The sequence below is a fragment of the Girardinichthys multiradiatus genome, chromosome 3 (genome assembly GCF_021462225.1).
Source record: "Girardinichthys multiradiatus isolate DD_20200921_A chromosome 3, DD_fGirMul_XY1, whole genome shotgun sequence".
In the NCBI taxonomy this organism is placed as follows: domain Eukaryota; kingdom Metazoa; phylum Chordata; class Actinopteri; order Cyprinodontiformes; family Goodeidae; genus Girardinichthys; species Girardinichthys multiradiatus.
This window is the reverse complement of record NC_061796.1, coordinates 23,027,706-23,041,151: the sequence shown is the minus strand read 5'-3', so window position 1 is coordinate 23,041,151 and position 13,446 is coordinate 23,027,706. Positions and strand designations below refer to the sequence as shown.

The 13,446-nt window shown below is 39.5% G+C and overlaps 2 protein-coding genes and 1 long non-coding RNA gene across 6 annotated transcripts; all 3 read right to left on the bottom strand.

Annotated features, from left to right (window-relative positions):
- Nucleotides 1–589: 589 nt before the first annotated feature.
- On the bottom strand, nt 590–3,558 carry LOC124866119. The gene is made up of 2 exons (XM_047361800.1): nt 1,914–3,558; nt 590–735 (listed from the first exon to the last, which is right to left on the bottom strand). The coding sequence occupies exon 1, from the start codon at nt 3,497–3,499 to the stop codon at nt 2,138–2,140; it is 1,362 nt and encodes a 453-aa protein (XP_047217756.1). The 5' UTR covers nt 3,500–3,558; the 3' UTR covers nt 590–735; nt 1,914–2,137.
- On the bottom strand, nt 1,763–3,681 carry LOC124866120. Its single transcript, XR_007037729.1, has 2 exons — nt 3,552–3,681; nt 1,763–2,058 (listed from the first exon to the last, which is right to left on the bottom strand). It is a non-coding gene; the product is annotated as an uncharacterized LOC124866120 (long non-coding RNA).
- Nucleotides 3,682–7,358: 3,677 nt separating this feature from the next.
- Nucleotides 7,359–13,162, bottom strand: LOC124866110 (dehydrogenase/reductase SDR family member 11-like). 4 transcript variants are annotated; one of them, XM_047361785.1, is made up of 7 exons: nt 13,121–13,162; nt 9,758–9,967; nt 9,321–9,415; nt 8,857–8,986; nt 8,295–8,387; nt 8,122–8,187; nt 7,359–8,024 (listed from the first exon to the last, which is right to left on the bottom strand). In XM_047361785.1, exons 2-7 carry the CDS (start codon nt 9,875–9,877, stop codon nt 7,983–7,985), a joined length of 546 nt encoding a protein of 181 aa, XP_047217741.1. In that variant the 5' UTR covers nt 9,878–9,967; nt 13,121–13,162; the 3' UTR covers nt 7,359–7,982. The 4 variants fall into 4 exon arrangements, with proteins under 4 accessions (XP_047217741.1, XP_047217738.1, XP_047217739.1 ...); XM_047361782.1 differs by lacking the exon at nt 13,121–13,162 and adding an exon at nt 11,662–11,828; XM_047361783.1 differs by lacking the exon at nt 13,121–13,162 and adding an exon at nt 11,426–11,544.
- Nucleotides 13,163–13,446: the final 284 nt, after the last annotated feature.

Here is a 13,446-nt window from a genome sequence, read left to right as displayed (position 1 = left end):
GAGTTGTTGGCAGCTACCTGACCGCGGCCCACCCTTGCAGTGGCACCTCTCTAGCCCTCACAGTAGATGAGGGCTCATTCACAGACAGACTGACAGATAGATATTAATATATCTATGTAGATCTATCTATATCTATATATATATATATATATGCACAAAAGCAAGTCATTTTAAAAATCAATTTTCCAGCAATAACAAGTTTAATGTTCAGATATTAGTCAGTCAGTCATTTTCTACCGCTTATTCCATAGTGGGTCGCAGGGGAGCTGGTGCCTATTTCCAGCAGTCTACAAGCAAGAGGCAGGGTACACCCTGGACAGGTTGCCAGTCCATCACAGGGCAACAGACAAACAACCATGCACACACTCATACACCTAAGGGCAATTTAGATTGACCAATTAACCTAACAGGAATGTCTTTGAACTGTGGGAGGAAGCCGGAGTACCCGGTGAGAACCCATGCATGCACAGGGAGAACATGCAAACTCCATGCAGAAAGATCCCCGGCTGGGAATCGAACCCAGGACCTTCTTGCTGCAAGGCAACAGTGCTACCAACTGCACCACCGTGCAGCCCATGTTCAGATATTATTGATTGTTAAAAAAGGTAAAAACATTATGACAGTCGCAGGCCATAGACGTCATCAGTTCGGGCCAAGGCATGTGCAGGCTGCAGCTGGTGAAATCCATTGCCACAGATGGTGTTGTTGATGTCTGGCACAGACCTCAGTCCTAATCTATTCAGGTGAAATAATGTGATATGAAATTAAAAGTTGTAGTATCTCAGAAACTATAGCAACACGAACAATAATTTAAACAGTACAAACCAGCACAAACAAAGCACCAACTGCTCACAGTGTTGGGACATTAAGTGGGTTTCGGCCCAATTGGGCTTCTTTTAAACACGTTGGGCTGAAAAAATGTGCTTTGGGCTGGTTGTCAAAATTTGGGCTGCTTTTGACAACATTTGGCAAGTTTTTAAAAAGTACTCATCGTACTCTGCTTCATCTGGGACCGGGTTAGGGTTAGCAGACTCAGCAGAGACACCCAGACGTCCCTCTCCCCAGACACCTCCTCCAGCTCCTCCGGGGGGACCCCAAGGCGCTCCCAGGCCAGCCGAGAGACATAGTCCCTCCAGCGTGTCCTGGGCCATGCCCTGGGCCTCCTCCCGGTGGGACGTGCCTGGAACACCTCCCGAGGAAAGCGTCCAGGAGGCATCCGGTATAGATGCACCTCAACTGGCTCCTCTCGATGTGGAGGAGCAGCAGCTCTACTCCGAGCTCCTCCCGGATGGCTGGGCTCCTCACCCTATCTCTAAGGGAGTGCCCGCCCACCCTACGGAGGAAGCTCATTTCAGCCGCTTGTATCTGAGAACTCGTTCTTTCGGTCATGACCCAAAGTTCATGGCCATAGGTGAGGGTAGGAACATAGACCGACCAGTAAATCGAAAGCTTCGCTTTTCGGCTCAGCTCTCTCTTCACCACAACGGACCGGCACAACATCCTCATTACTGCGGCAGCCGCGCCAATCGGTCTGTCAATCTCCCGCTCCATTCTCCCCTCACTCGTGAACAAGACCCGAGATACTTAAACTCCTCCACTTGAGGCAGGAAGTCCCGTCCAACCTGAAGAGGACAAGCTACCATTTTCCGGTTGAGAACCATGGCCTCTGACTCGGAGGAGCTGATCTTCATCCCAGCCGCTTCACACTTGTCTGCGAACCGCCCCAGCGCATGCTGTAGGTCTTGGCTAGAGGGGGACCACGTCATCTGCAAAAACAAGAGACGAAATCCACTGGTACCATTGTCATGCATAGCCCATTACATTAGTACATTTCTTTACATTATCACTACCTTTTACATCTTTTCGCATAAACATTTTAGGTTACTCAAATACACTTTATCACATTTACAAACCTTGTTCCCCTATCGACTGAAGCTAAGCTTAGGTTGCCTTTTAACTCTTTTCGTCATCCTTTCTCTGTGTTGCCAAAGTCATTCCGGTTCTACCTTTTTGTCCAACTGAGCTGGTTCCGTTACCCTACTTCCACTCCTTAGAAAGCTATCAAAATAAAGGCATGTGGTCTTAAACATAATTACTATAAACAGCGGTAACTTTACTCTGCTGGTCCTTACAGTTGCTATATACAAAGACAAGAGAAATTAAAACACTTATTTACGCACGGTGACTTCTTGAAGCATCTAAAGCATGCAACAAAAGGCTTGGCTATAGCGTCAACAACAGATGAAAAAAAACGTGTCACGTTGTATACTATTTTTGATTGGGAATTATACTTAGATAGGCGTCTCTGTAGAAACCATATAGTTGCAGTCTCAAAAATGTTTCTTTCTGATTGAATTTTATCTTTTATCAACTGTACAGAGCCAAAGTCCTTACAGAGGTCTTTGAGCAAATCAGTGTGCAAATGTTTGACCGTGTTATGATTAAGTGCGTCTAATTCAAAGGGACAGATTTCTTCTAGTTGCCATTTGTTTAAACCTTTGACGATATCTACAGCTTCGTCCAAGTCTATTGGAGTCTTACTTCTTTCACTTATAGCTTGTATGAGCTTCTGAAATACAAGTTTAGAAAACAATTTGTAATTTACTACACTCCCGATGGCTGGTTTAAACTTGCTGATGTGTTCGGAAATCACATATTCATCCGAGCTCTCCACAAGGCTTCCACTTGTAGGAGTACATGTGTGACAGTACTCACACAAGTGGTTTTCTGAATAGCTAGAATCACTGCTTAAGGTTGTGTCTTTTGAACTGGACGACTCTACATACATCCTTCCGTAACTGCATTTTTGTTTCGCTTGCATGTCAAAGACCTCAGTAACTATCCTGTCTGAAATTGGATAGAAACGGTAAGACAAAAAGTGTGAATCTGTGGTTTCAATTTTCTGCTTAATTGCATTGATCTGATTGAAAATAGTGTCTGAAAGACTTCTTCTTCCTTTAATATTTACACATACTTTGTAGATCTTAAAATACATCATATGGTTGTACATTTTATCCAGAAGTTCTTTTCCAAAATCACTCAACTGAGTTCTTGTGAATGGAATGGCTCGGATAACGTTATAATTAGGACACTGAGGATAATGCACTCTCTTACACACAGCACATGCTGGCATTGTTGATTGCCTGGCTTCTTTGATGCTTTCAGTACTGGGTACAAATTTCGTAGTATCAAGAATATACCATTTTGAACGTTGGCAGTGTTGCTCAACTGTTTGCTCAAATAATGTCTCCAATATTTCAGGTGAAAAGGGCAGATGACCTGTCTTCTTTGCCTTAGAAACCAAAGGGGCAGATGAAACTTTCCTCTGGGTGCATTTGCCAACTGAATAAATCTTCTTATTCATGAAGTGATTATAAAATTCATCAAAAATTTTATCTTTTAGTTGGATCAACTCAGCTCTTGTAAAAGGAACCCTCTTTTCTGGATGGACTTCAACATCTGGACTTGACAAATTAACCCCAGCCATCTTTTCACACATCAACTGGTTTCTGATTACTAGACAAAACACCTGACAGAAGAACCTATCTTACCACAAATGAAGCTAACAAAGGCACGAAACACAAAGAAATCTCAAAGGAAATTCTTTTGGATGAACGTCGTTCTCAGATTTACTTTCAGTAAAGTCCTGAGTGGAACTCCTTGTGAATTAATGTGTAACAGAAACACTGCAGTTTACAAAGCAAGAGACTTGTGCGACCTATACACTCACTAACAAATACAATTCTGTGTATCTGTCTGCTCTCTTGTCTGAGTTCTATGAGGTCACTTGTGATGTCACTAAGGCACTCTGTGGTGATGTCATAGTGCCTGACATCAATGTCACTGACTAGTGTGACATCACGGGACGCCACCCCCCCCCCCCCCCACGCCTAGTAACAACAGGCTTTTTTTACTCATTAATGTACTTTCTTGCCTAAAAAAATTGCTTGGTTTCCATAGTAACTAGAAGTTTTTAAAGCAATGCGGTAGAATAGAAATCCTTGTTCTAATTCAAGGACCTGAACTCTGTGGTACCAAGTATAGTTTTTTTTATTTTTTCTGTTTACACTATGCAAAATTTAACATGTCAGACATTTAAAATTGTTGTCATTTTGAGAAAATAAAGGAAAGGTTTTGTTTATATATCATCTACTGTTCATACAGTTAAGATTGTCAATCAAGTTCAGACTGTTGCACAAACTATAGCTATAAATGTTTTAATTTTAAAGTCAGTAGATGAGCATAACACTGAACTGGTATTAAGCCCTGGTCATCAACACGCACTGCTCTGTATGTTTTATATGTTTGCCTGCTGTTGGGATTATGATTATTGATTAATTAATATTTATCAAGAATTATAATTAAAAATCATAATTTGAGAAAATTAATTTCTTAACCAAAAATCCTCATTTATGAATCGAAATCAGAGATGTAATTGTGGCTCAAAGCCCTTGATAATTAGAATTATTAAATTCTCAAGAATAGTTGATAACTATTATTAGATGTCACTGTTTAATCAACCATTTCTGCTGAAACGTGGGGAACTTTAAGCTTATCTTGACTGAAAAATCACTCTTGCACAAAATAAACACCTACACCTTCTCTTTATCTATGTGAATATTTATTAAATCAACATCCCTGATACACCTCACTCTTCCGATTCAATAATCTTCACCTAATCAAACATGAAACGTTCTACACAAAAGGGTAAAATATCTAACTAAACAAAATAAAAAACAGCATTAAGTGTGTATGAAATCAAACCAGCAGTTATGGCAGTTATGGCAAAAATACAAGAGGAATATTGTTGAACGAAGCTCTGGGAGGGCACTCCCCAAAGTGTAGCTCAGTGGGACACAGGCAGTCATAAAACTTCCCCCAAGCAAAGTTGTAAACCCAGAGGACAAAGAATAATAAAACCTTTGGCGGCAAGGAAGTAAAGCACGAAGTTGAAGACAAAGAAAATGGTTGATTTTCACCATAAGGTTATTATAGCAGTCCAGTTTCACAGCGCACCTGCGTTCAGGTGTCCAGACAGTGAGACACAACTGGCGAGACTCGGCGGTCTCCGAAATTCAACAGCAATCAAGTTTAAAAAAAAGCAATGGCATGCACATACAATTCAGAACACATTAACTATAAGTGGCGATTCTAAATCACACTAACATCCTACTCCATCCTGCCCACGCTCTTCCTAATAAAGAAATAAAAAGGAACGAACGGACTTCTTGTTGAAGTCTTCCTTGGGGCAGAGAGGCAGAGAAAAGAGGGGGGAAGAGTTTCCACGTGTCCGTGGATAACTCAGAGTAGAATGGACTGTTTTACTTCTGGCTTCCTTGGCAGAAAAGTGGTATCCCGGACCGTCAACAGTCGACTGGAACAAGAACAAAGGTGGCGATTCTGTCTCCTTGAAACCTCCGCGTTTTTTTTTGGTTACGTGTTAAATCCATGTCGTCGATCGGTAAAGTTGAAAACTCTCAAGCCTTCTTATTCCTGTAAGCTTAATTCGCTTAGTTTTCTCGTTGGCCAACGGGGAGAATGAATGAAAGTCCACGTGGGATTTTCTTTTCCAGAATGATGCGCTTCAGATGCCGGTAACCGCGTCTCGGTTCCAAGCTGAAAAGCAATGGTAGGGCATCTCATACTCTGTTATATAGTTGACTGTGGCATCAGAGCTGCGACGCCCCCGTCAGCCGCGGTGCCCTCTGGGATTTGTAGTAGCGGACTGTCCTGGGATACAAAATGACCGATGATGCCAGAAGGCCTGGTGGTGTCCAGTAATGTGCAAATAGTCCAATATTCAGCAAAACATGGTCCAACCCTGCTTTAGATTCTCTTTTTTATTAAAAAGACAAGTTACTGTTTAATGTGAATGGGGTAAAACAGAGCAATTTAATCCCAGCTACACTGATGTCTAATATGGTAATAGCTTTATATACAATATACTGCTAAATACTCTCTACTGCAAAGTAGACAGTTCATATGTTTTCATGTTTATAATACACTTCTTCTGAAAATGGAATACTCATATAGATTCATTCTCAAAAAAATCTGAACTCACCTTAAGGCTGGCTTAATGCAGTCTTGCCACAGCAAATTAGCATCAACCAGGCACCAGAAGCCCCACGATACTGCAAGGATAAGCGGGTTTAGACATTTAACGGATGGATGTCTCCAAACCAAACAAGTAGCTGCTGCTGCTTCTTCTCATTCTTCTTTGGTTTAGTGGCAGTTTTCTACCTGAGGTGAACAACGCCGGAAGAGGAGATGTAGCCCTTCAAGGATGAAAAACAAGTGCACCCTAACGTGACCTACAGTTGCATACTGTCAATTCTATTGGCTGGAGCAGTTTCTAGGCGATGGTACCTTTCCAATCCAAGAGAGAACAAAAAAATTCACAAGCAGGGAAGACAGGCAATTACCAGTACATTCATGAGGACAAATTATCTGTGCAAAAAGCATTAAATCTGAGTGCAGAAACAGATTTAAGGGAGAACCGAATATATTTGAAAGACACCCAAGGTTTTCAGTGCAAGCATTATGAAATATGTGCTCTTGAATTTTAGCAGTACATTTCTCCCAAACAGGGTGTCCACAAAATGCAGTTAAAAGCAAATAGCTCATCCAAAACACTGCAGCAAGAGATCGTATCTCTCCTATTTTAGCTTTCCTTTATTGGCCAGAATAGAAATAAAAATTCTAAAATCCTTCTTACATATAAAGCCTTTAATAATCAAGCTCTATCATACATCAGAGATCTGATTGTTCCATTTGTTCTTAACCGAAGCCTTCGCTTTTAGGCTGGTGGTTCCTAGAGGTTCTGCAATTAACTTTATGTTCAGCTTTTGTAGATGATACACTTGACTCTGTCTTTCAGTGTTTAAACCTGTCTCTCCTAGACATAGCTGTTGGCTGAGCTTTTACGTTGACTAGCTGTATGTACTTGTGACAAAGGGGTTCTGTCTGTATTTATGCACCACTTGTCCCTTAAGTAAATTCATAGTTTATTGCATCTTGTTTTATTGTTGTTCAAAATCCATTAGTTTAACATTGCTGTTGTAACTTTTCTGCATATACAGGGGTTCCACAATGAAACTGAAACACCTGTCATTTTAGTGTGGGAAGTTTCATGGCTAAATTGGACCAGCCTGGTAGCCAGTCTTCATTGATTGCACATTGCACCAGTAAGAGCAGAGTGTGAAGGTTCAATTAGCAGGGTAAGAGCACAGTTTTACTCAAAATATTGAAATACACACAACATTATGGGTGACATACCAGAGTTCAAAAGAGGACAAATTGTTGGTGCACGTCTTGACAATGCACCAATACACACAGCAAGACTGGTGAAAGATTGGTTTGATGAACATGAAAGTGAAGTTGAACATCTCCCATGGCCTGCACAGTCACCAGATCTAAATATTATTGAGTCAATTCTAAACTAGTAGGATAATTTACTACAAATGAGCATAATTAATAGGCATCTAAGTTAACAGTTTATCATTTCTTTGCATTTTTACAATCTCAAGAGAATCATCCAATGTCCCAATTAGGGCTTTTTAACAGTCTTGGTCTAATGCAATCTGTCCATATGAATATTCAGATGTATGTGAAAACTCTAAACATCTATAACCATGCATTATGCTTGTTTTAAGTTTTCCTTGTTCTCATTTCCTTGTAAACACTTGTTGCTTTCCATTGGAAATGAAAAACTCATTCATTCATTCCTTCATGCATTCATTTATACCAAGCAATTAAAATACATTTAAGTTTGTGGAAGTAACATGCGAAAATGTGGAAAGGTGCCAGAGCTATGAATGCTCTTGCAAGGCATTATAACAAATCTCAACAGCAACACATTTCACCTTAAAATCAGACTTTTATTCTTTTGAATAGCGATTACAGTCATTCATTTCGTAGATGCAGTACAGAAATCATATGTAGAATGAGTGTATGTAAAATGTAGCCATCGTATGGTGATAAGATCATATTTGCTGCTCCACAGGTCGCAACAAAAGTTCTCCGACCTGGAAAATAAGGTGGTGACGGTCAGATAATTCTTGAATAACTGAAGGTAAAACAAAAGTAAAACACAAAGCTTGTAAAGATAGAAAAGGCAACTACCTCAACATGAGGAGGGGCACTTAGGGCATATACAACAGCATTCGCAACGTCTATTGCTTCCAAGGCCTGGAAAATAAGGTAAAGGCTTGACTACTTTTGTCATCTCTGTAAAAAGTCTACATGATATTAATGCAGTATGGATTATTAAATATATACATTTTTAATATGTTTACCTTAAGGCGAGAATATGATGCCTTAGCTTTCTCAGGGTTATTGCTGTAGAGCCGATAAATAAATTCAGTCTCAACCATACCAGGAGAAATAGACTGCAGAGACAGAGAACAGTGGGCTAACGTCAGGACATAAAAAGATCTATTCTACCATAGACTGCAGAACTGGTTGAGCCTGAAACTTTATGGGGTCAAATGTAAAAATACTAAAAGCTGAAAGACTGATAAGTCAAATCAGCGGCAGTCATGCATTTCTAAGTTGTGCCTGGCCTGCATATCCTTTTTAAAAACCAACAGATAAATCTGTCTTTCAAGAACACAGCAGCTTAAGTCATGAGCTCTTATGCCAACAAACACTCCTCACAGGTCTCTACCACATAAATAGGAAAGTGAAGTTGACTGATATCCTCAGTGTTAAATGAGGTTCCTTTTATAATATTCTGAGAGTTTGTTATGAGGCGTGGTGGATCTATCAAAAAGATTTGATTTTATATTGACTCACTGCAGGCTAAACAAGTACAAGGGGTGTGTTTTTAAATGAAGGGAGACAGCACTGCAGCCTTACTGTTGCTCTGATGTGAGTCTTGGCCTCTCTTAGCTCCAGCCTCAGGCCTTCAGTCAGGGCGGACACGGCGTATTTGGTGACCGTGCAGAAATGGACGTCGCTGCTGTTAATTACAATGTGCCCACCGATGCTGAAACAGAAGAAAATATTTGACGGGCCAACATTTACAAAGAAGTACTGATATATCCCACTACAGAAAGCACAGAAACATCCCAACTGATGTGAATTCATAGTGAACCATTGAACAATATTAGACATCCTGTGCCACAAGACTCTTATTTAATTCATGTTTTATTGAGAAACTGAATGTTTCGATTTTTTTTGCTTTGAAAGTGCTTCAAAACACAGACAAAACCGTTGCCAGAGCTGTTGCTGCCATTAACTTTATGCGCCCTGTTTTAATTTCTGTGAGCCTTTCACTACCTGCTGCAAAAACAGGTGAAACAATATAAGTAAAAGTGTACCTGTTTAAGTTTATGATGTGCCCATCATCAATGTTTCTTTCTTTCATCGACTGGTACGCTTCACGAGTGCAGATGCTAAGAGCCAAAACACTCACCTGCAAAAGAACATGTCAACACAGTAAATATACAAAGAATAAATGTTTATAGAAGTTGGGTGTCATAGTTCAACTACTATATATTTTATTCTAGAATTTTCTGGATGGATTAAACCTGTCATCCAGGTTTATTCCATTTAATCTTTTCCATTTTGATCTCTCTCAATATCTGAACTTCTCCAACTCTGCCTCCGTGCTTTCTGTTATTACCCATATCTTGCCCACCATTGATCTCAGGTACCCGAGTAGCACCTATGCTCCTTGCAGTTCTACTATTTCTCCCATCTCCTTCTCATTTACAGGAATGAGAAGGAGATTTTCAGAGTAACAGTGAGTTCTTACATCCAGCATGTTCTTCCAGCTGCTGGTTTTTCCGCTCAGCAGAGGCTCAGGGTGAGCCAAGCCGGCGTTGTTAATGCAGACGTCCACGCCTTTGTGCTTCGCTTTGACGGCTGCGAACATGGACTGGATGTCTTCCACACTGGTCAGGTCGCACTTGTATGGGATCAAGACGCCACTGTAGCCTGCAGTCTGACACTCTGCCGCCAGCGCCTAAAAAGGAGAAGAAGTTTGTGGTTTTACGTTTTCCAAACATTTGGTTGAAACGTCTGACATTATCAGGACTGCAAATCTATACATTAATTTGTGCTAAAAAGATCCCCCCCATAAATTTACAGTTTTATTTAGGGGTGGAAATTTAAATCTAAGACTGTTACTCAATGGAAGTGGAGAGCAACATACTGTAAATCTTACTACTGACATATTAATGATGATCCTGATGTATAATTTCACAGATGCTTCTTTAATTTTCAGTGTAAATGGTTAGTTTAGTTAATTCTAGGTTTTATTTGTAGTTGAAGCTAATATTTGAATTAGGTGTGTTTGTCAAACACATGGAGCTGACTACAGACACACCCACCTGCTGGAATCACCCACAGAATCCTGGAAGAAGCAACTCTGTTACCCCTTCAAAAATAAACTGCTGTTTATTCAAAAATAAAACTCCTGCTGCCTTTGTTTGCTGCTCACACTAGAGGATCTTATTAGACAGACCAGTAACGTCACCCTCACAGCATCTTCATGATGTTTTACCCTCAAACTGACTTGTTTGTGTGTCATTTTAATACTTGCAATGTTACAAAACTAATTTGGATGTCTTAAAACATATTCAAAAAGGAGTAGATGGCTTTAAATGTTTGGTTTTAAGGCTTCTTTGGAGATTTTTCATACAGAACAGTTTTTCTGTAAAAAAAAAGCAAAACCAACGCCACTCTAAAGAATCAAGAATAACATGTGGAAAATACAAATTTAACTAATAATAAAAAGCTAAATTTCTGACTTTAATGACTTGATTCTTTTTTGTTTGAAGATAAAAAAGTAGCCAGAATTGTTAGCATGTGCAAACAAAGCCTTATGGCTATGGCTGAATAATTAAATAGTTACTACACATAGTGAGCTTCATCTTGTGAGGACTTTGACCTATACAGGAAATTAAACTCTGTATCTGTGTGGACACTTTTTCTTCAACAAGCTGCCTATTCATTCCAGCTTTTATCTTTATATATTTAATAGACTGATTGAACATATTTCATATTTCATTCCAAAATGCTGGATTTTGCTTTTGTTTTTTGAACCGCTTAACTATTTTTCAACAACATCCAACCTCAAAAAAGACCCAAAACGAATCCTGCTGCAGACATTTGCTTCATTGTGTAACCCAGCAGAACTCCCAGTCAGAGGTTTTCTTCAAACCAGTCGCAGTGGATTTTAACTGGAAACTGATCTGCTTATTCTATTACATAACAGGACCTTTGTGTGTTAACGGGGTTTTGCTTGTTTATAATAAATTTCAAACGCCCCTCATATGTAATCATGGCATAGCCCAGCTGGGATTCAACTGACATTAAACGTTTAAATGTTGTTGAAATGATGTCAGTTTAAAAAAAAACATTAATTCAACCACAAAACAACGTTGAACACCAAACAGTTGAATTGGTGTTGTTAACTCACCATGAATTCAGCATTGAAATATCAACAGTTTTTGAGCTGTATGTCTAATCAACATTACTTTTACAAACATGACTTTTAAAAATGTTGATGAAATATGTCAGTTGAAAAATAACATTGTTCCAACATCCAGACATGATGATACATGATGTAGAAAAGACGTTGCTATTTCAATGTTGGTTAGATTTAACCGTTAATTCAACGATTATCCAACTTATTTATAGTCTTGAGTTCCTCACCATGGAGACGTCACCTCCACCATGGTGCGTTCAGGGCCTATCGTCACTGTGTTAGTGGATGGATGAGACGGGGTGCAGTTTGTAAAGTTACTTTGTCAGATCGTCTTGACCATGTCTACATCCCTAAACACATTGAGGTGCTGCCATGTGATTGGTTGTGATTCGAAATTTGCGTTAACGAGCAGTTGGTGTACCTAACAAAGTGGCCGGTGAGTATACTTCAGATGAAAAAGTTAAAATTTCACTTGCCACCATTTTATCTAAACACAACAGGCCAATCAATGGCATACCTTTACCCGCTATGTCTTCTATGGCCGCCACTAGGCGACAGGAGAATGTCTACGATTTAACCCTTAGATTAAATTAGAATAAAAAAATAAATTCAAATCTGCCTCATAGATGTCGGTATTACATTTGCTATTATAGTCCATGATGAGTTCTGTTTGACTCCTGGTTTTTTTTTTTTTTTTGCAAATGAGCAAATGAGCTGGTTAACATTAGAATTCATACACTACTAAAATACCTTTAATAAAGTTCAGTAAATGTGGGGCAGGTAGGCTAAGTTGTATTTTCTACTTCTGTGTGTGTAAAAATGATGATGTAATCAGAATATTTTAATTTCTAAATAGCAGACATCAGTTCTCAGGACTTGTAATCTCATTTATTTCTATTCTCTAAGAATAATTGCTGTCATATATCACACTGGCTACATGCAGAAGTATAGATGATTCTTCTTATGATCATATTCTTTGATGTTGGTTTCATTTTGACTATAAAGATTTTATAACTCATTTTCTGGGTATAGTTGATTTACGCTGTATAATGGTCACTGGTTACTGAAGATAACTCATTTAGTGTGACCTACCTGGTAAATTTGACAGTGTAACCTGCTTTGCTACAACATCCGAGTCAAGTCAACTCTCCCTCCATTCCTCGCCTGTTTGTTCCCGTAAAAGGGTCCATTTAGTCAAACCACTTTGAGTTTTTCTGGTTTGAACCACTCCGGTAGTAATTGCTTTACAGCATTTTATGCTTCTCACGACATTGCTTTGGCATTGCCGGTACCCGTAAAACCAGGGCCCATTTTTGTTTAAGTGCAATTAACTCACTTTATTTTCTAGACATTAAAACTGTCCCACAGTCTAAAACCATGCATGATGTTTAACTGGTTACTCCAAACTATCCATAGATAGAGTGTGTGTGTAACAAACATTGTGTGGACATTTTGTCCAGTCCATACAGGGACTAATGGCTTATGTGGGTTAATAGTTAGGTGTAGAACTAATTTGAATTGAGCGTAGGTTAGGTTTAGGGTAAGGATCATCGTGTGTGTGTGAGAGAGATATTGCTCAAGCGACAAGCCTCCTCTATGTTTAACAAACTCACTCGATCCAAGGCCGACACATTAAGATACTTCTTTTCGAATCAGCTTTCCGTCTCATCCTGACTGTGCGCCCACCTGTGCTCAGTTCTGGAGATTTCCTGGATTACAAGAAGTCCATTCCGAAAATCAAGTCAACACAGCACCTCATCTCTCTCTCTGGTCCTGCTTAGACGTACTTCTGCAATGGGAAACAAGAAATGTTGGACTGCTTAAGGTTCTGAGAAGTTCTGTGAAAATAAAGGCTCTGACTGTTGCCAGAGTCCTGCGTGTTACCTGTTAGAAAACTAAAGCTAAACATGAAAGTAATGTGATAAAGCATTCTCAACATAACTAATCTCAGGGTTATGATTTAATTTAGCCTAATGATAAACTGTTCTTCCTTTGAGTGATTAAAGGTTTAG

Coding starts and splice junctions, on each gene's coding strand:
- LOC124866119 (XM_047361800.1), bottom strand. CDS start 3,499: ATGTGTGAAAAGATGGCTGGGGTTAATTTGTCAAGTCCAGATGTTGAA.
- LOC124866110 (XM_047361782.1), bottom strand. Junction 9,416..9,757: donor GCTGGAAGAACATGCTGGAT/GTAAGAACTCAC, acceptor GTTCTTTTGCAG/GTGAGTGTTTTGGCTCTTAG. Junction 8,388..8,856: donor AGACTCACATCAGAGCAACA/GTAAGGCTGCAG, acceptor CTGTCTCTGCAG/TCTATTTCTCCTGGTATGGT.